Source organism: Theobroma umbraticum, unplaced genomic scaffold, assembly GCF_002168275.2.
Source record: "Theobroma umbraticum cultivar Fairchild unplaced genomic scaffold, ASM216827v3 scaffold_95.0, whole genome shotgun sequence".
Lineage (NCBI taxonomy): Eukaryota > Viridiplantae > Streptophyta > Magnoliopsida > Malvales > Malvaceae > Theobroma > Theobroma umbraticum.
This window is the reverse complement of record NW_018397257.1, coordinates 7,104,029-7,125,439: the sequence shown is the minus strand read 5'-3', so window position 1 is coordinate 7,125,439 and position 21,411 is coordinate 7,104,029. Positions and strand designations below refer to the sequence as shown.

At 34.8% G+C, this 21,411-nt stretch overlaps 1 protein-coding gene across 1 annotated transcript; it reads left to right on the top strand.

Annotated features, from left to right (window-relative positions):
• Window positions 1–867: 867 nt before the first annotated feature.
• Window positions 868–21,124, top strand: TTN7 (Structural maintenance of chromosomes (SMC) family protein). The gene is made up of 30 exons (XM_089782810.1): window positions 868–1,226; window positions 2,116–2,155; window positions 2,265–2,340; window positions 2,988–3,026; window positions 3,120–3,187; window positions 3,276–3,347; window positions 5,841–5,920; window positions 6,054–6,132; window positions 6,255–6,372; window positions 6,476–6,651; window positions 8,611–8,856; window positions 8,949–9,070; window positions 9,513–9,657; window positions 10,551–10,717; window positions 10,798–10,897; window positions 13,587–13,723; window positions 13,833–14,034; window positions 15,228–15,315; window positions 15,417–15,567; window positions 16,101–16,251; window positions 16,365–16,556; window positions 16,643–16,826; window positions 16,911–16,981; window positions 17,061–17,212; window positions 17,552–17,720; window positions 17,818–17,964; window positions 18,749–18,847; window positions 19,167–19,341; window positions 20,334–20,525; window positions 20,720–21,124. The coding sequence occupies exons 2-29, from the start codon at window positions 2,141–2,143 to the stop codon at window positions 20,522–20,524; spliced, it is 3,612 nt and encodes a 1,203-aa protein (XP_089638936.1). The 5' UTR covers window positions 868–1,226; window positions 2,116–2,140; the 3' UTR covers window position 20,525; window positions 20,720–21,124.
• The last annotated feature ends 287 nt before the right edge of the window (window positions 21,125–21,411 follow it).

Here is a 21,411-nt window from a genome sequence, read left to right as displayed (position 1 = left end):
ATTTGTTAGTGTAGCATTAATAGCTTTTTCTTCTTTCAACTTAAGGTTGAGTTACTGTATATAAACTTTGTAAAGATTTTTTCCTTATTGGGTAATGAGAATATCTCATTCTCTTATCATCTTACGCCACTCTCCCTTCCTTTTTGACATATTTTAAGATTCAATAAACTCTACAACTAATTTAACAAATCTTAAAATAGATTCATTAAACCTTAAAATTAATTCTAATAAACTTATTTGAAGGTTTGCTAAATCGGTTTTAAGGTTTAAGATTTATTAAATTAGTTCAAAAAACACTAAAATTAATTTAATATAACCCTAAAACCAATTCAACAAATCTTAAAATCGATTAAAAAATCTTAAAATTAATTAAAAATATTTAAATTAGTTTACAAAACCCTAAAATCAATTCAAAAAACCCTTAAACCAGTTCAAAAAACCTTAAAAATTGATTGAAAATTTCTTGGATGAATTCTTAATTACTTAGTTATATTTTTTGATTTAAATGTATGGTTATACATTTAATTGATTTGACATTCGAGTCTCATTCTCGTTAAAGGATGGTTCTAGCTTTGGCTTTTCTGCTTTGTGTATCTATCTATTGGCTGTTTGTTGGTGGAAATAGAGGGGAAAGAGAAGGGAAGGAGAGAGGAAGGAAAGCCCTCGTCAGCATAGAGAAGGAAAGGGACGACTCAATGACGGTGGAGAAGAGACCGGAAGCAAGGAAAGAGTCGGAAAACCAAATGCTATGGACAGGTGTCAAGCATAGGGAACCCATGTAGCCAAAATTAAAATAGTTTAGATTCGATTCTGCTTGCCTTATAAGCGTGACTTGTTCCCTTTAGCGATAACAAAACCTCATAAACAAACAGCCCTACATAATCGAGCGTAATGCTCCTCATATGGGCGCACCGTAGCAAATTGCAGGAGTAATTTCAGCTTTGCGCCTTTTACCGCCCATAATACGCATTTGTTGACCTCCCGTACTATTTTCGAACCTCTATTACTAAGTTTCGCGGTGTGCTCTCACGCCTTAACCTGCGCTCCCTACAGCTACCTTTAAAGTCGGAGCAACCAAAAATACTTCAAAAGATCCAAAAAAGAACAAAAAAAAAAAAAGAAAACACTCAACTGCCTCAGTCGACCGTTTTTCCACTGCAAGTCAAAATCATTTCTCTCTGTTTTTCTCTTTGAGGCACATGAACTCAAATTAGCTACTCTTACTGGTAAGTTTTTCTAACATTAATTTCGTTAATTTCTTTTACAATCTCCTACGCTTTTTTAACCGCAATTTTTTTTTGTTTTAAATTAAAGTTGTTGAAGAACCCTAGAGTGAAATTTCAAGTAGATAATTTGTTTATTTTTGCTTTATTCGCTTGATATATTTTGTTTGGCTAGGGTTTGTGCTTGCTAGGTTTGAAATTGTTGTGTAGGGTTTTGGAAATGGTTTTTTTTTCTGCTTGAGGAGCTTTATTATTGGAAGGTTTTGCTGTTTGTGAGAATGACAAGGATTTTCTATACGCAAATGAGGCTGGTGTTGTTTTTATTTAGGGTTTATATATTGTAGTACATGGATTTGATGTTATTTTCTTTTTGAAAGACAAAAAAGGAAAACTAATTGCGAAAGAGATGTTTGATTGTTATTTTTGTTGTTTGGTTTTTGGCTTTCATCTCCTGGAAAGTTGCTAAAAGCACAGGTAAATGAAGACAAGCAAAATCAGATATTTAATTAAAAATAAGCACATAGTTAAAATAAGCAACACGTTCGAACTTAATTGTTCTATATTAATTAAACCATGCATTTTGATATTAACAAAAGTATAGATCTTAATTTTGAGTTATCCAAAAAATCAGTACTATTTATGTTGTGTCTAAACGCTCTTATTGTTATGTAATAATCAAATGATACTTGAAAAAATGTTGATCTTGTATGCATAGTGTTTAGGATCTTATATTGTTGCTTTCAGATGCATAGCTGTCTTTATTTATTTATTTATTTATTTCTTTATATCTCTAATATTGGGAAACTTACTCTCAAAATTCTAGGTAATGTATCACTGTTTATCATTCCTGCTAATTGTTACTGATTTACTTTTCTTCTTAATTCTCTTACAGAGGCTGGCTAATTTTGTAGTTCATCATGTTTATAAAACAGGTGATCATTATTTTTTGGTAGAGTTGGCCAGTTTAGTTTTGAACTTTCTGCCTTTAGTTCCTTTTTTGATGACTTTTTTTTATTTTGGTTATCTTTTATTTCCATATAGATTATTATAGAAGGGTTCAAAAGCTACAGGGAGCAGATTGCTACTGAGCCTTTCAGTCCAAAAGTTAATTGTGTTGGTAATGTTGTGTTTACTTAAAAATGCTAGTTGATTCTTTTCTATTGCTTGTTGAAGGCAACTATAGAGGGCATTGTAAGAGATTCCTGTCTTTTGAAGCTTTATGCTTGTTTTATCTTTTTGTGATTTTAAAAGTATGCTGATTTTGTTGTCTGCAGCAGTGTTCAATATAATTTTTGCAAGTAATTTTCTTTGGACTCTGAAAAATATTAAATTTATTTTGATGGAAATTTTGGTTTAGAATTGCTTGGCACCACTTTTCTCCTCCTATCAGTTGGAAGAATGTCCTTAATTGATCATGTGTGTATGGGAATTCCCATTATTAAAGAAAATAAAGTTTATATTACAATTATAACATGGAGATTATGGATAGTTGTTTTGATGCTTTTATCTGTCACCAAGGTTATCCATGTGGTTTTTAAGGTGGACTTAATATTCTTTGAAGGAAATAAATAATTGTACTTTGCTTTCATGGAGATGTACGTATTCTTTTCCTTTTTGTGTTTGTTTTTGTGTTCAGTAAAGTCTTTTAGTGTGTCCATCACGCTGTCTGAGTTATAATCTGTAATCATTTCTGATTGTGTGCTATTAAAATTAGGTAATTTTATATCTAATGTTTGGTATTTATTTAAATGATGGCTTCTGCAGTTGGTGCTAATGGGTCTGGCAAAACAAACTTTTTCCATGGTAACTGTAATTATATTATTTCATTTCAATTTGTTGACTGGTGTTTATTGAAACCAAATGACTTTGAACTTGATCTTTGTGCTTTTATTGTAGCAATTCGTTTTGTTTTGAGTGACCTCTTCCAAAATCTGCGAAGTGAAGATAGGCATGCATTACTACATGTATGCTTCACAATATATTTCTTCATTTTAAACTATTTTGATGTGGTTTTTTTGTTCTTTAATTTTAATGTATGTCACAATTAAACAGGAAGGTGCAGGACACCAGGTTTTATCTGCATTTGTGGAGATTGTTTTTGATAATTTTGACAATCGTATCCCGGTAATTGTTTCTTACCTCTTATTTTTTCTTTTCTTTGGAAGTGGAAGGTTGTATGGCATGACTTTTATTTTCCTTTCCTTGATGAATGTCTGTGATATATTAGTATTATCTAAAATTTTGATACTATTACTGTTAATTTTAGTTGTTAAAAAAGTTATTTGATTAATGCTGCTCTCTGGTGTTTAAATGCAAAAAGTTTGCCTAAACTGCACCATTTTCATATGATTGTTTTTTTTTCTTTCTCTTAATCATATGAAACCTTTTATTCTTGCTTTCCCATCATTCTTTGAAATAACAATGCTCCATCATCTGGACATCGAGACAAGGTGTTCTTTTATTTGCTGAAAAGAAGTTAGTGCTTCGACAAATGGCAAACAGTTTCAGGTTATGATAATGACTGATGCTTTTAATTGTGTATTAGCTATCTGGTTTTGTTGGAGAAAGAATTAGAGAGCATGAGAAAGTAGAAAGGTTTCATGGGGCTTAATGATGAAAATATTTGATATGTTCTATTTTATTTTATTTATTTTTCTGATGCTTTTCGAGATTTGAATAGACTGGGATTGCTTAGGTCCTCCTTTAGATGTTCCTTTGATAATCATAGCCATTTTCTGGATGATTCTTAAATCAATCACTTGTAAATTCCGAACCTTTTGAACCTTCTTCCTTGAGATTTTCCTTGCATTTTGCTATTTAAACTTTCTATATTTGTTGTAAGTCCTCCTTTAGATATTCCTTTGATCCAGAATGACTTTATGGATGATTCTTAAATTTACTCACTGGTGAATGCTATTCGAAATTTCTGTAATTATGAAATGCTGTGTGCTGCTTCTTAAGTCTTAGTATCATTTATAAGCCTTTGAAATTTGTCAATTTTTAGGATTTTGGATTTAGCAACTTGTCTTCTGAGTTGGTAGTTTAAAGAAAAGGCCTTTTCTTTAATATTTTTGCCTGACAAGATCCAAATTCTCTTACTACATTAGTAAGAGTTCTTTATGTAGCATAAAATCCTGAATAAGACTGAATGCTAGCCCTTAAATAAGTCTAATTTCATGCATCCTAATTAAGTTAAGGAAAATGGACCAAAAAGCTGCAACAGTATGCATACGGTAGGGTGAGCGGTGCATTGCTTTAGTAAGTTAATTTTTTTTCTTCCTCCTGCATCAATTCCTTAGTATGGAAAGAAAATCTGTTGTTGAGTTTAGGACAAGCTTGCCATGATCAATTAGAACAACCCTGCCCATCCTTGCTTTTGTTGCTGTCTTGAATACATCGATACCTTATGTGTTAGCTTGGCTTGAAAACTTTGCAGTTTGAATGTGTAAATACACTACAAATTCTGAGAAGTATAAACTTGGCTTGTAAAGGGGATCAAAACCCATCTATGGATGTTGAGAAAGGCGATATAGATGCCAAAATCACAAAAAGGGCTTATTTAGAAAACCCTAAAATCCGATGTAGAGTGAAAGAGACAAGGAGAGACAAGATCTAATCTACTTTGATACTGTGTCCAGTTTCCAAACTAAAACTAATTGGCAATAGGTGGTGAAGATGCAACCTAAATATAAGGCCATTACAAACTCTAAACCCAACCTATGTGGAATAAGACCACTTGCCAATGTCAACCTTATCTCCCTTAGGATGAGGCTGGCACTTTGAATATTCTTTGGACCTGTTTTCCAATTTGCTGAACCAAGGACAAGTGATTAAATGATAACCAGGGTTTACATTCTCTAAAATCACCAAACCTTGTGCCATTAACAAACTTACTTCCAATCTTCTAATTTTTGAGAAATTAGTTTCTTTCCGTTCTGCGTGAGATTCAGCCTAGGAGTTCTCCCTCTCTTGCTGCCATAGCAAGTTTATGATCATTCTTTAGCTCTGATAGTAGCATGAAGATTGAAGACACTCTTCGCTATAGTAACTTTTTTATGAAAAACTTTTGCCGCTGCATCATGTCATCGAAAGTAGATTTGGAAGCTGTTCATTTTATCTTAGATGAATCATATCTGAGGACACTTGTTGAGACCAAAAACAGGGCTGTCATGCTGTTATTCTAGCATGGATAGGCTTTTTTCCCTTTTTGGATGATTTATTTTCAATGATATGAGTAGATTTTGGCTAGAGTAGTAAGGCTCCATTTGGTTGGTGCTTTTGCTACTCATTTTTTACTTCTGGAAACCAAATGGTAAAAAGTGTGTTTGGATAGCAAAGCGAATATAAATTTTGAAGAATTATACACAAAATGTCATTTTTTTATGATAAAATGTGTAATTTTACTTATATACAGACCTATTATGTTATAATTAGTTTTATATTTTAATTATTTGTCCATTTTAAATCAAATATGATATTATCTTTTACTTTTTGCTTTTGCTTTTTATAGCAATTCTTCCAAAAGTAAAAGCAAATAGGAAAAGCATCTACCAAAGGGATTTTGAATTGTTAGGTGTTGTATTAAACAGTTTAACATGCTTTTGCTCTTTTGAACAGGTTGACAAGGAGGAGGTACGCCTACGTCGAACAATTGGCTTGAAGAAGGATGAGTACTTCTTGGATGGAAAGCATATCACGTAAGCTTCTTCTTCTTCATCGTTTTCGTCTAGTAATTGAAAGTAGTTAATATTGTCTATCTTTTGTCATATGGGCCTTTTGAGCTTTCCCACAGTTAAGTTTTGTTGAATAAAACAAGAAGGTAATGTGCAGGAAAACAGAAGTTATGAATTTACTGGAAAGTGCTGGGTTTTCTCGTTCTAATCCTTATTATGTTGTGCAACAAGGCAAGGTATGGGCTTCTGCTATTTAGTCACATGTAACTGCCAATCTTGTTGAAGTTATTATCCAGTGGGGCTGCTGCTGCTTTATTCTTAGTAAGTTAATTTGTAAAAAATTTGGGCTGGTCTACAGATAGCATCCTTGACCTTGATGAAAGATTCTGAGAGGCTGGACTTATTGAAAGAAATTGGTGGTACTCGAGTTTATGAAGAGAGACGTCGTGAAAGCTTGAAAATCATGCAGGAAACTGGCAAGTCATTCTTGAATTCTCCCTCTCTGATTAATTATGTATTCTTGTATGTATCCATGCATGTTGTTTTTTGTTTGCTATATTTATTTTTTCTGTTAAGCAGGCAATAAAAGGAAGCAAATAATACAAGTTGTTCAGTACTTAGATGAGAGATTAAAAGAACTGGACGAAGAGAAAGAAGAGCTTAGAAAATATCAGCAGCTTGACAAGCAGAGAAAGTCACTAGAATACACCATTTATGATAAAGAACTTCAAGATGCTCGGCGTAAATTGGAAGAGGTTAGTTTAATGTTAGGTGCTCGGGCAATGTTACTGCTAATCAGCGTGTTAAGTTATTAGATATAGTTGGTGGAAGACATGCCATCAAAGAATCGATGCGTGTGCATGCCTCAATGTGAACTTTTGTTGTTAAACATATGCATAACCACCTAGCCATTTGCAGTTGCCCAAGAAATGATTACTAAAATAGTTTATATGTTTTCTTTTGGAATTGTAGGCATCCTAAGATTTTCCTTTCTATATAATGATGAATTATCTTATGTATACTTTTAAGAGTATTATACTTTTCTGCACACAAGTACCTGAATTTTATACACTTTATTTTTCTTTCTCAAAGAGGTAGAAAACACGATTAAATTGGCATGCAGATGGCTTTTGATGTGAAGGGCCCAAATGCTTTCCAATATACTAATACGCCTACTTTCTTCCTAGTTATCCATAAAAAAGGAAACCTTCTTTTGTCCTAGTTATCCATAAAAAAAGAAACCTACTTGCTTCCTGCATGTGGTATTTACTTGTTGATATGATAGAGATAGTAAATCGTTTATGAGAGTGAATGCTGTCTTGTAGCTTTTTCAAGAACTTATTGTTGTTCAGCATGGACCATAAGTTATTCTGATACCATTGCCAACTCAAAATGTGTGCATCTTAACTATAAGATTTGAAGATTTTATGACGCTTAGAAACTAGGAAGTCTCGAGGGTCTATTTATTTTTTGTTCTAGACTTGTACAAACACGCACAGGTGTAGATGCAGGCTTCTGCCCAATATGCTTATATAGTCCTGTTTTCTATGTTCCTCCAACCTTTGTTTTCTTTCCTCTCTTTTTTTAACTCTGCGTGTGATAGACTCTATGTTTCTATGTGTAAGCACACGTGCATACGTCTGTTAGTCCTTTTTTATTGATCTCTCTCTCTCTCTCTCTCTCTTTTCTCTCTCATGCACAGCCAAGAAATTATATCTTTGATAGAAAGAGTTCTATTTTTGAATCTATCACATATATGAACTGTCTAACCCATTCGTTATTATTGTTAAGAGCAGTTGTATCCTAACATGCCTGGCATGGTACCAAATGGATCTCTAACTAGCTTATGTATGCATTAATATAATGGTACTGCAGTGTTAAAATAATTTATACGTATGGAGCAGTTGGTTGATGTTGTAAAATGATGAAAAGAATCCAGTGTAGAAGAAGAATGTGAGGATTTGGGTATTTATATTGCCTTTTCCAATTACACCCCCCTCCCCAGCCGCCTCCATAACTCCCACCAAAGAAAAAATGGAAATAGAAGAAAAATATGCTATTTAACTAAGATGTTGGGGTGAACCCAAATTTCTCACCCCTATGTTCGTTGCTGCTGTGTATGTACCTAATTGTCATTAGTCTCTCAAAAATGGAAAACTGAGTTTGATCATATGGATATTTAGGTTCACGAGGCTTATGAGTTGCTCCTGCTGCCTTTTGAGAATGACCGCATGAAGAACATTGCATTAGGTGTCGCATTACAAATTTGGAGTTAGTTGAAGGCTGAGCCATAATATGTAGAGATTTAGCGTGTTTGCCATTATAAATGCAAAGATATTGGGTTCTATAGAAGGAAGTCAGTTGTTGTTTGTCATAATTTAAACAAGTGGAATAATTTTGTTGTGCATGTTGTGAGTGAAGCTATTTTAAGTACCAAGTTTTATCCTAGTCTCCATCTCAGGTCCTTATGATACAAAATGGATGTTTTACTTGAGAGTATCATAATTTGCTTGGAAGCAAGGAATGTGCGAACTAACATATCAGGAGAGCCTACTGTTCTTGAAAACAGAAGGTCATTTATTTTCAAGTTCTTCTGCTAACAATGATTTTTAGTGCACAGATTGTTATGATCATCATACCTGCTGTTATAGCATTTCTTTTTGATCCCTGGGCTCGAAACTTCTCCTTTTTCTGACCTTCTCTTTTTTATTCAGTTAGAAGAAGCTCGAACCAAGGTTTCTGAAACATCAGCTAAAATGTATAATGCTGTGCTGGATTCCCATGAAAGGTTCAAGGAACTCGACAAGATGTCTAAAGATGTGACAAAGGAGCTTCAAAGTTTAAACAAAGATAAAGAAGCCTTAGAAATTCAACAAGCGGAAGCACTAAAGAAGCAGACCGCACTTGAGCTTGATGTAATTGATCTAGAAGAGAGGATGTCGGGGAACATGCAAGCCAAAGTATTATTATCTTACAGACTTTCCTCCTTAATTAAGTTTTTAAACTGGGGAAATGTTAAAATTTTTTTGGTATTTTATTTTCTTACTTGCAGGATGATGCAGTGAAACAGCTTCAGATGTTGCAGAAGGAAATACAGGACTCAACAGAGGAGCTTAACAGGATTAAACCCCTGTATGACAGCCAAGTCAAAAAGGAGGAGAATATAACAAAAGGGTATGCCTGTATACAATTTGTATATTATGCAATCATAATGGACGGGCCACCATTATTTAGTTACATGTTTAAAATCTCTAGATGCCAGATGCCAAGTGCAAATATGTGCTTTTATGTCTTGAAGTCGGTTTCTTAGGCAGGATGCTCAAGATTAGCACTTTATGTTAAGCTGAGTGCCTTTTTATATACAACTGCCTGAGGGTCTGCCTAGTTTGAACTTCGCTTCATAAGCTGCCCATTCAGTCTTGAGTATGAAATGTATTAATTTTCTTTTGTTGAACTTTATTTCTATAGCACATATATCAGTGACTTCATGTTTTTTTTTTTTTGTTTTATTGTAATTATCTTTGTACCCAAAATAATGGAATGGATCCGCCCTCCAGACCGTATTCTTTATAGTTGTTGCTCTTGCTTTTTCATGATTGCTTCTGATAATTTATAGGATCATGGAGCGTGAAAAGCAGCTTAGCATTCTTTATCAGAAACAAGGTCGTGCTACTCAGTTTTCCAGTAAAGCTGCTCGTGATAAATGGCTTCAAAAGGAAATTGATGATTTGCAACGAGTGCTTTCTTCGAACTTGATGCAGGTTGGTTGGTTTTGTTCTGAAAATATATTACTTAGTTTGAGATCTTATGACGGATGGTTGTCAGGATATTCTAGGTGGTAGATATTATGTGAGTGCTTTATTGTCTCAATACAGTGAGGAAAATGCAACTAAATGGAGAAGAAACATTAGAGGAGAAGGGTCAACGAACTTGAATGAAATGAATATTTAAAAATATATGAAATATAATTTTTTTTTATCCCTATCTTTATCTACTGATGCTTATGATTGTTTTGATAGAATGTTGCCATGTTGTATTAATAATGCTTTGTTACATTCTAGGATATCTAGCATACATAGTGCATACTGTAATATTTAATGGTTTAATAATATTTAATTGGCTTGATGGTGCAACCTGATGATCATCATGAAGTGAATATTTGAATAGGATACACTTTTTCCATGGCATGGTTGATGGATAGCACAGTGCACTTCTATTCTTTGATTCCGTACAGCAATATTTTACAATTAAAGTTATTTTGTACACAGCTATGGTGCTCTTTGTGCAAGTACAAAATGACATCTTGGATTCTATCATTGCCTGTGGATATTAGCTTAGTGGCAAGATATGACATTTGTGTGGGGTATGAGTTGTAAATGATTATTAATTAGGATAGCAGTTCTAAACGATCTAAATTCTTGATTGTGTTTGTTGACTCAGCTTACTTCCCCTAGATATATCTTTTTGTCAAGTTTATGCTTGCTATTTTTTGGAGGAATCAGATCTAGAAAATGACATATAGTTTTCATTTGTCTGCATCCCTTGTTTCTTACTTTTCCTTGTATCTCTTTGTGCATGAGTTGCTTATTATCTTATTGTACAATAAATGTGGTATTATCTTTTGATTGCACTTGGCTACTATTGTATTTTTCAGGAGCAAAAACTTCAGGATGAAATTGGTCGGCTTAATAATGACTTGAAGGACTTGGATGTTTCTATTGAAAGACGCAAAACTGAAATCAAAGAGTTAGAATTTTCAATCTCCCAGTCGCGGTTCAACTCTCAGAAAACAGAAAGAGACAAGCTGCAGGATGAAAGGAAGTATGTCATTTGAAACCTTCAGTTTTTGTCTAGTCGATATTCAAATGTTCAACATATCAATTTCTATTTTCTTTGGCTAGGTCCTTATGGGAAAAAGAAAGTAAACTTTCAGCTGAAATAGATAAACTGAAAGCAGAAGTTGAGAAAGCAGAGAAGAGCCTCGATCATGCAACTCCTGGAGTGAGTGATTACTTTCCTTTTTCTTCTTCTTCTTCTTCTTCTTCTCTCTATGACTCTCTCTCGTGTGCGCGCGCACGCTTGCTAGGTCACTTGCTTGTAAGATCTTCTTGCTTGGTGCAAATCCTAGAAATGGAAGAACTAAGCTAATGCATATCACATTGGGTGTGTTATACTAAATAATTATGTTATTAAAAGGAGTGCAAATTGAATTTAATGTGCTTATGGTTTGTAAAAATTACCTCTGTCTCAATGTTATAACTAAACCTCTTTTGATTTATGATGTTAATTTTTAGTGAAATAATAACTCTCTGCATACCATCTCTCTTATCTCTCTCATTTTATTTTTGTCCTTTTGCTCTTCTTCAGTATCTTTTCACCCTTTATCTCTTCTTAACCTGCTCTTTCCCATGCAAATTGGCACTTAAGCCCATAGTTATAGTTCTCCCATGATAGCCTTGATCATTCCAAAACCTCTGCATGCTCCAATATCACCAAGTAGCTAGTACAAAACACCCTTTACAAAGCCAAGCAGGCTAGTTACCCCACCATTCTTCCATATATGCTGCAATGCTGGAGGTTCTTCCTGGAAAGAATCCAACACTTCCTCCCTTTGGCAGGGGGGTTGACCCAATGCCCAATCAACAACAAATAGAATACTCTTCTTTGAAGCCATCCGCTATCTAGCCCATTGTTTGCAGTAATCTCTAATTTTCAGAAATTGACCCTTCCAAACTCACAAGAGGCATTACAGGTTTATCCTTTGCAGTTCTGCCCTTGGAATTGCCTATCCCAGACCCAAAAGAAAAATATTAATAATGAAGCTGAAAATAAATAAAATAACCCAAAAGTGTAATGTATAAAATTTACCCGAGAATCACAGCATCTTAAGGGAAACCCATCCTGTGTACATAGGTAGAGCGTATTAGAGCCCTGTGGAATCTCTAGTCAATTTCTTCTTGCTAGGGTGTGCACATGGGTGCTTCTTAGGAGAAACAAATTTTGTTCAAACTTTAGAAATGGAAAGTCTTTGTTTTAGAGATATCTGAAGATTCTTTTGAGAACATCAATGAGAGAGTAAATGAAAGTAAATAAAGCAAGTCAATGTCATTGGTGAAAATGACAATGATGATGCTGAAATAGGAAAAGTTGGAAAGGGTGATAGAGTTAGAGAGAGGAAGAGAAGTGTCCCAAAACCAATAAAAGAACTGTTAAGTGGTCTGGAGAAGTGTGAAGTGATGCTATCTCACATTGGCTAATTCTTGAGTTTGTTGTGGTTTTATATTTGGGCCTTTCCCCCTATTACCAATTTGTTTTTGATGGATGCTTAACAAGAACATAAGGTGACTTAGAGATGGTATTGTTGTCATTTTTTATAAAGTAATGGAGATGAACCCTCTGTGATTAATTGCTCAAATAAAATGTATTAAATGATAAGGATGAATTTATAGGGTTAGATTTGATTTTTGGTCAAAACTAAAGAAATAAAAACCACAAAGGGCCCTTCTCATTTGTAGCAACCTGATATATCATTTCATGTAATGTGTTGCAATGATGGGGATCAAAGAAGAAAGTAGCCCCATTGTTCTCAATGGAATTTTTGTTGCATTTCCTTTTACTTTTTTGAGTTAGGGATTAGGGAACCTTGCTAATGGTGCTAATTTACCCATGCAGAACTTGCCGTAGATGTTTTGGCATCATACATTCTGTATTCCTATTAATAAAATTGTTGATTTGTTCGTTTCTACTTTTTGTTTTTGTCATAAGTGTATGTGTGTGAGAGAGAGGAAGAGAGGGGTAGACATCCAATTCATAATATTTGAAATGGGCCTATTTTTGCATGAGATCTAGGCTTGATTTCATGTGGTGCAGGTGTGTATTGAGTCCTACAGTGGATGTGTGTTACGGATGTCTTGGCATATATAGAGGGATGATATCTTTAGCTGATAGGTTAGTCTTTTGGGTTGATACCCAAGATTTGGCATTTGGTATTAGAGCCACCCTAGGGGTACTATTCTGTGGACTTAGGGGCACTACGTTACCAGTTTTACACAAGGGTGTGAGTTCTGTGGCAAAGGTGCTATGGATTGGATAGCAGAGTTGTCATGTGAAGCTGGTGTGTGTTGAGTCCATGTACTCGCGATGTCTTATGCATATATGGAGCAATGATATCATTATCTAAAGGATAGATTTTTTGGTTTAAGCCTAGGTCCATGACAACTGTATAAACATTCAAATATGTATGTTGTATGTATGACAAGAATCTCTTTAACAAAAGAGATGGCATTCAATGTCCTTTCTCATGGACTATACCATTATTGTGTTGTAAAATAAAATCCAAAACGTTTGCAGTTTCTTTTCTATTTTTGGTACCTTAATTATATGGTGTGGTCAGATGTAGAAGAAGATAAAGGTGATCCTGCTGTGACTTAGAATTTTGTTCAAAAATTGCTTCAATGGTATGTTTTGGTCCTTTTTGTTATCTTATCATGAAGTTGTTCTGTTTCTTTCTGCTGTTAAAGTAATATAAACAATCAGGGGCTCTTAATTTTTTTTTAAACTTTTTTCCCTGTTTGTTTTAATTCTTAGAAAGGTGGACGCTGGGCAAATAGATTCTTAGATTTCAGTTTTGTGTTTGTGACCTTAACATTTTTATACTTTTTCTTCTTTTCCTTTTGTTTTATATTATCAGGATGTAAGGAGAGGGCTGAATTCTATCAGGAGGATCTGCAGAGAGTATAATATTGGTGGAGTGTTCGGTCCAATTATTGAGCTGCTCAATTGTGATGAGAAGTTTTTTACTGCAGTTGAAGTAACTGCTGGAAACAGGTATAATCTTCCTGATGTTTCTATTATAAGACTGCAAGTTATTTTTATAACATTGACTTCTTTTTGTGCACACTGGGCTTAACGTGGTTTTGCTCTTGTTTTTCCACAGTTTATTTCATGTGGTTGTTGAAAAGGATGAGATATCAACCCAGATAATTCGACATCTTAATTCTCTGAAAGGTGGACGTGTTACTTTTATACCACTTAACCGCGTAAAGGCTCCACATGTTACATATCCACAAAGTTCTGACGTGATACCTCTGTTAAAGAAATTGAACTTTTCTCCCAAATTCACTCCGGCATTTGCACAGGTCAGGTTCATCCTGAGTCTGTTTCTTGAATGGGCATGAGCATGGATACCTGCCAGAACTAAGATGAAATTTAGCAAATACACTTTTAGCTTTATGATTGCCTTTGTTTTTTCTTTTCTTTCTCTCCTAATATCCGTGTATTTTGTTAGGGCCTATATTTGATCACTAACTTAATGGTTATGTTGCTAACTTTGCCATAGGAAGTTGCATGTTGCTTGTGCATCTTTAATCATTTTGAGCTGTCCCAAGTGTTTATAATCATGTTTTACAACTTTGGATTCATTTACTTGGTTATGATGAACTTAAGAGAGCTAAATTTAACATTTAGAATGACTGAGAAAGAGGAATTGTTTTGACCATTGGTACTGCTTAAACTAAGAATGGTTTATTTCTTCAATTGCGAGGAATTTTGACTGCTTTTTCACCTTCTGCATGTTATGCGTGGTGTCTAAAATATTGGATGATTATTCCTTGTTGGACACAATGATATCTAATAGTTGCTCAGGGGGTAACATCATCTTTGCTATTAGACCTAGATAGGTTTAATATAATTTATGTTGTTTTACCATGTTTTCATATAGGTAAAAGATTTGGCCCTACTGTTTTAGTTCAGAAAGTGGAGGTGGAAGTTGGGGATTGCTGTTTTATTTATTTAAAATTTTAGCCCTCTCTTTGTAATATTAAAAATCAATGGAAATTAGAGATGATCTGAGATGTAAAGTTTGCTGAAAAGAAAAAAAATTGAAGAAATTCCTGGGTCAGAGTCTGGGCTCATCTCTTTATTGGGAATAAAATAGGAAGTCTTACTGGAGGTTATAATGTTTTCCAAACTGCTAGAATGTACAAATATATTCTCAGCTTCATCCTCTTATATTATGTGTTCTAGTTTTTATCAGGTATTTAGTTCAGAAAGTGGAGGTGGAAGTTGGGGATTGCTGTTTTATTTATTTTAAAATTTTAGCCCTCTCTTTGTAATATTAAAAATCAATGGAAATTAGAGATGATCTGAGATGTAAAGTTTGCTGAAAAGAAAAAAAAATTGAAGAAATTCCTGGGTCAGAGTCTGGGCTCATCTCTTATTGGGAATAAAATAGGAAGTCTTACTGGAGGTTATAATGTTTTCCAAACTGCTAGAATGTACAAATATATTCTCAGCTTCATCCTCTTATATTATGTGTTCTAGTTTTTATCAGGTATTTGGTAGAACGGTGATCTGCCGAGATATTGACGTGGCTACAAGAGTTGCTCGGACTGATGGCCTGGATTGCATAACTTTGGAAGGTTAGCAATGATTTTTCCTTCTATTTTTTGGCTTTGGCTTAGGCATAGGCTTAGGCTTATGTCTCTAATGCTATAACAAGTCCCTTGTCGTGTGATAACAGGTGATCAAGTTAGCAAGAAGGGTGGTATGACTGGGGGATTTTATGATTATAGGCGCTCCAAATTAAAGTTCATGAATGTAATTATGCAAAACACGATGTCTATAAATAAGAAGGAAGAAGAACTGAAAGGAGTTGGCTCAGAACTTCAAAATATCCTTTTTCCATAGTTTATGGTTTAATGTTATCCTTTTTGTTTTGTTTTTGTGTATTGTGTATTTTCTCAGTTTGTATTACGTGCATCAAGGTGTTAACTTCTTTGTTTGAGTTTGGGTTTTGGTGTGTGTGTAGTTAATAGTAGCAAGATTCAGTCTATCAGGGAATTGGAAAAAAAATTGTGGACATTGAGGTTTTGTGCTTTTTCTTTTATAAAATTCTTTACTGGGTCTTATTCTAAATTCTGTATGCATTCATGCATAAATTCATGCGAATTGTATTTACATCAAGACATCTAAATATGAGTGTGCTGCTTCTTTTCTTGATGAATGTCTTAGATCTGCTGTGGCTAGTTAGAGAGGTTAAAGTTGAATATGGAAGCAACATAGCTAAATGTAAAGGAACATGAAATAAAAATCTGACAGCGACTAAATTACTGTGCATGAAGCTCTGCATTCTTTGTTATCCTGAATTAGTTTCCATCAATCCTTCTATGCTTCTGTGCTTTGTTTCAACTTAATTTAGCTCACAGTTAGAACAGAAAATTACAGCTTTTGTTACTGAACAGCAGCAACTTGATGCTAAGCGGGTTCTTGACAAATCACTGTTGGAACAGCATAAGCAGGACATTGCTAATGCTAATAAGCAAAAGCAATATATATGTAAAGCTCTTGAAAATAAGGTATTTAAAAAACTTTTAAATTACTTCCTGTGCCTTGTTATTAGGATTATTAGTATTAGCTATTTGTGATTATATTAGTTGAAGCTGCTCAGATTCTTGTCACTTGTTTATAGGAAAAGTCACTGGCAGATGTCCAGACGCAAATTGATCAGCTTAGAGCCAGTATGGCCATGAAACATGCTGAAATGGGCACAGAGCTTATTGATCACTTAAACCCACAAGAGAAGGACCTTTTGTCTAGATTGAACCCTGAAATAACAGATCTTAAGGAGCAGCTTATCAGTTGCAGGAGTGATCGCATTGAGGTCTGCTCACTGAACCTTATCTGATTTCTTTTGCAGTGACTTGTGTCCGCTAACATACTTTGTCCATGTACAAATTCTATTGCTAGACTGAAACGAGAAAAGCAGAACTTGAGACTAATCTCACAACCAACCTTAAGAGGCGGAAACAAGAGTTGGAAGCAATAATATCTGCGGCAGAGGCTGACACGTTGCTTGATGAAGCTGAATTAAAGAGGCATGAGCTGATGGATTCTAAATTAGTGGTTGAAGATGCAACACAGCAGCTGAAAAGTAAGAGCTTTTAGTAGTTGCCACAATATTTAGTTATGAAGTTAAGATCTAATGTTCAGTGTTCACATTGGTTTTGCTATGCAGGAGTTTCTGATAGAATTGATGAACGAACAAAGCAACTTAGGGCAATCAAGGATGAAAAGAACAATCTAAAGGTAGTTAGTTCTCTGATAAGGTTTAGCACAAATCCTTGATATTTATTTTTGCAGCTGAAAAGATCACTTGCTAGTGCAGGGTTTGGAAGATGCCTATGAGAGGACACTTCAGGATGAAGCAAAAGAGTTGGAACAACTATTAAGTAAAAGGAGTAATCTTCTTGCTAAGCAAGAGGAGTTCTCAAAGAAAATAAGGGAGCTGGGTCCTTTGTCGTCAGATGCTTTTGACACGTATATCTTCTGCCTGAAATTTTAGTTTCCTTCCTTACTTCATTTCACCTCTAAATGGTATTTGGACTTCATAAAAGTTGTCAGATACTTGGTCTCAGATTATGTCTCAGTGAATTTATTTAAGGATTTCTTATGTTCTCTAGTTAAGTTTAGCGGTATTTTAATCAATGTACATCATGTTTTTCTTTGTTCTATTTGATTCTATTTGATATGTAATAAAATTTGGTGGTTTTTATTTGTTTCCCTTAGTTATGATAGTATCTGCTTATCTTGGCAACATATAGTTTTTCTTTTAAAAGAAATTATTTAATTCTTTCATTGCCATGTTGAAAATTATAGGTATAAGCGAAAGCAGGTGAAAGAGTTGCAGAAAATGCTTCATAGGTGCAATGAGCAGCTGCAACAGTTCAGCCATGTGAACAAGAAAGCACTTGACCAGTATGTAAATTTCACAGAGCAAAGAGAAGAACTGCAGAAAAGGCAGGCTGAGTTGGACTCGGGCGATGAGGTAATACTAAACCTAAATTTCCCAGTAAATGCGGCTATCATATGAACTTTGCTCAGCTTAACCTTGTATATATATGATTATATATTTTTTTTTACAGAAAATTAAAGAACTTATAGCAGTTTTAGATCAGCGGAAGGATGAATCAATAGAACGCACTTTCAAAGGTGTTGCCCGACATTTTCGAGAAGTATTCTCTGAACTTGTGCAAGGTGGTCATGGTCATTTGGTGATGATGAAGAAAAAGGTTTGTTGGGCTTAAGTTTATTTATTTTTTATTTCATCTTTTTGAATTATATGGTCTCTCATCTCTTGGCTACTTTGGTGTTTGATTTATTACTTTGCTGGCCAATGCATAGTTCTCTAGACTGGTGAACTTCTCACTTCTGATTTATGGTTTTGGAGGGTCCAAAAAATTATTATTATTTTGTTTTGCTCTGTCTTCAATAGGTGCACCTCCTTGTCTTGCCATCTGGAGGCTTCAATGTTTTCTTTGGGATGAATTTCTTATTAAGATATTAAGATAGGTCCTGTCAGTCTCTTTTTTCTTTAGTTCTGTGGTTATGTTGGAGCTGGGCTAGAACCTCAGCCCTGTGGGAAGTCCATCCCCTAATGGGGTTGGGTGAACCATCGGGACCAAGCCTGAGGTTCGATATGTCCTGTCGGTGATTTTGCTTCAATCTAACTTATATCTTATGTTTATGGGAGCTGTAATGAGAGGATGGACCCCTAATCTTTAGATTAATTTCAATTTCTCAATTTGATCTTGTCCCCACCCTTATCTCGCCAATGAATCCACTTGTTAACTTGATGTGCTTTTGTTGCAAGATATAATTTTGTTGAGTTCATGGCTTATTTATGTTAGACTTACACTTTAGAATCAAAACCTAGATAAATCATAATAGAATTTGAAGAAACATTCTGTATTTGACCCTAGTTTCTCACCTATATAAATAAAGAATTTCTAGGCAAATGAGGAATGAAGGAAATATAGCAATTCTGTTATAACAGTTGTATTTTCTTTTCCAAAGGATGGTGATCGTGCTGATGATGATGATCATGATGATGATGGACCTCGTGAGGTGGATTTGGAGGGAAGGGTTGAGAAATACATTGGTGTAAAAGTGAAGGTACGTATATTTATGTAGTCACTTATTTTCGTTAACAAAAGTGAAGTGGTTAACTATTGAAGCTTGTTATTTGCTTGACCTTGCTGGACATAGATGTGTATGTGTTGCATTCTAATACTATGTAGGAATATTACTGGTCTAGTTCTTATTTGTTAATTTTCATATGTTGGTCCATATTTTGAAAGTTGGTAGAAGGTTACATGTGAAAGTTAAATTAGGCCTAGAATTCTTAGATTTTACAGCTGAATCTGGAAGCGAATTCCATTTCCTCTTATGCATTCAAATGTAATGTTTCTAAGCTTTGTTATTGATGTGGTAGGTTTCTTTTACTGGGCAAGGTGAGACTCAATCAATGAAGCAGCTGTCTGGAGGACAGAAAACTGTTGTAGCCCTCACATTAATTTTTGCGATTCAACGATGTGATCCTGCTCCCTTTTATCTTTTTGATGAGATAGATGCAGCGCTGGATCCTCAATACCGAACTGCTGTTGGAAGTATCCTATTTCTCATATATAAGATATTTAGCTCTGTCAATGATTAATGTTTGTTTTTGGTTCCATTTCTAATTCATCTCTATCTTTATAATTATTCTTTCTCACCTACACTTCATTTTTCGAAGGTGATGCTTGCAGAATGGGGGAAATGTGGGGGATAGGGGCAAATTTGTGACCATCTAGACCCCAAAGAGTGGAACTTGAATCCTAATGTTGTGTCATTAAGAAACAAATGATTTAGTTCTAAAGGTGTTTCACCGTTTCTTGAGCATCCATTGCTGCAATATAAACCTTTTGCTCCTTGCAGTCCTATACCTAAATTACTTTCTGTGGTTGATTAACTACCTGTTGGAAGCTGTCTCCATGAGGAGTTGAAACCAAACTGCGTTTTGGAGAAAAGGTGGCAATTTTGCAGGTTGGGGTGGGTTTCAGATTAGTTTGCATCATTCGAGGTTCAGGTTTCTCTGGTGTTGTGTTTGGTCAAGTTAGGTCAATTGGATCAAAGGCCATTCAGGTCAATTGGGTCAATGCATCTTAGACACTGTTCATTATTCTGGAACAGTGTCTGTCTCATGTCTTAGCAATTGAACAAAGGAATTTATTATACACAACAGACTGCATTGTTGCAATTTTTTGCTGCTCAAACATTATGCCCTAGTAGGGAAGAAAACACGAGGAAAAGAGCCTGCATGATTGATTTGTTTCTGAGGGTTGGAAATATTTTAATCAGAATGTCTTCCATGGCATGTTGATTTGCCTTTACAATCTCCCTTTTATAAGGTAATCAAGTTGCTCTTATTGATTTTTCATTTTCACAGTTCCTTTCATTTACCTTCAGCATATCCTCATTTTTCTTTCTTAGCACTTGGTTTGTCTTGTATAATTCTCGTATAAGTGAACTATGCTATTGCGTCATTCTTTCTTTTCTGAAGGTAAGTAGAAGGAATGATATTTTTGGATTGCTGGTAGATCCTTAATTACCTCTTGTCTAGATATGATTCGTCGTCTGGCAGACATGGCAAATACACAATTCATAACCACCACATTTCGGCCAGAGCTTGTCAAAGTTGCTGATCAGATATATGGGGTGACACATAAAAACAGGGTGAGCAGTGTAAATGTTGTCTCCAAGGAAGATGCGCTAGATTTTATCGAGCATGATCAGTCTCATAATACTGATTAAGGTTGGAACCTTTTCTTTTCATTAATATGTTTACTAGAGGGCATAAATTTCTTTTTTGATAATACTGTTTTAGTAAACAAGCCCACCTCCCAATATGTACTTTCCCTTTACCCCAAGCTTCCCCGCATTTCTTTCGTGTACTTTAGTTCTCCATCTCTATGTTTTGAGCCAACCGTTGTTTGTTGGCATGTGCAGAAAAGTCCCATGTAAAGAACACAAGCTGAATGGAGGCTGTGGAATCTTTACTTGTTAGTTGTCAGTGTAAAGATTAAATGCTATAGATAGCCTGGAGTGATGTGGATCTCGTATAATGTTTAGGTCTTGCTGTGAAATCATAGGGCTGTACAGTGCTAAAGAAGTCAACATGAAGTTGTTTTACCTTTATTTGCTGGTGCCTGCCTGGTAACTTATAATGAATGTGATGATATATGTATATGGAGCCTTAGGTGCTAAGCTTGGTAGGCATTGAATCTCCTTAGTCTTTGTGGTCAGTCTTAAATGAAGTTGGCTAGTTATCTATAAATCAAATTGAAATTTATGTTCATATTCAATTTTATGTTATATATGGAATGATTGTGGATTGTGATTGCTTTACATAAATTGTTGAAAATATATTTGTCAAGGGCACCTTTTGTCTTTTCCTATTAGTAAATAATGGTAATGCCCGTGCATGATTGCTTTATTAGCTACTAAATTACCTTTGGTTTTCCTTTTCGAATTTCAACCGTTGGTTTATTTGTTTATCTGTTCTATACTCCACAAGTGAAAGTGTGCAACTACAAGTCTAGAAATTGCCAGTATTCCTATTTCATGCTCTCCTTTCCGATGATCACTCTTCCAAAATGTGTAAGAAAGCCAGGAGAGTATTTTTAAAAATTTATCAGAGT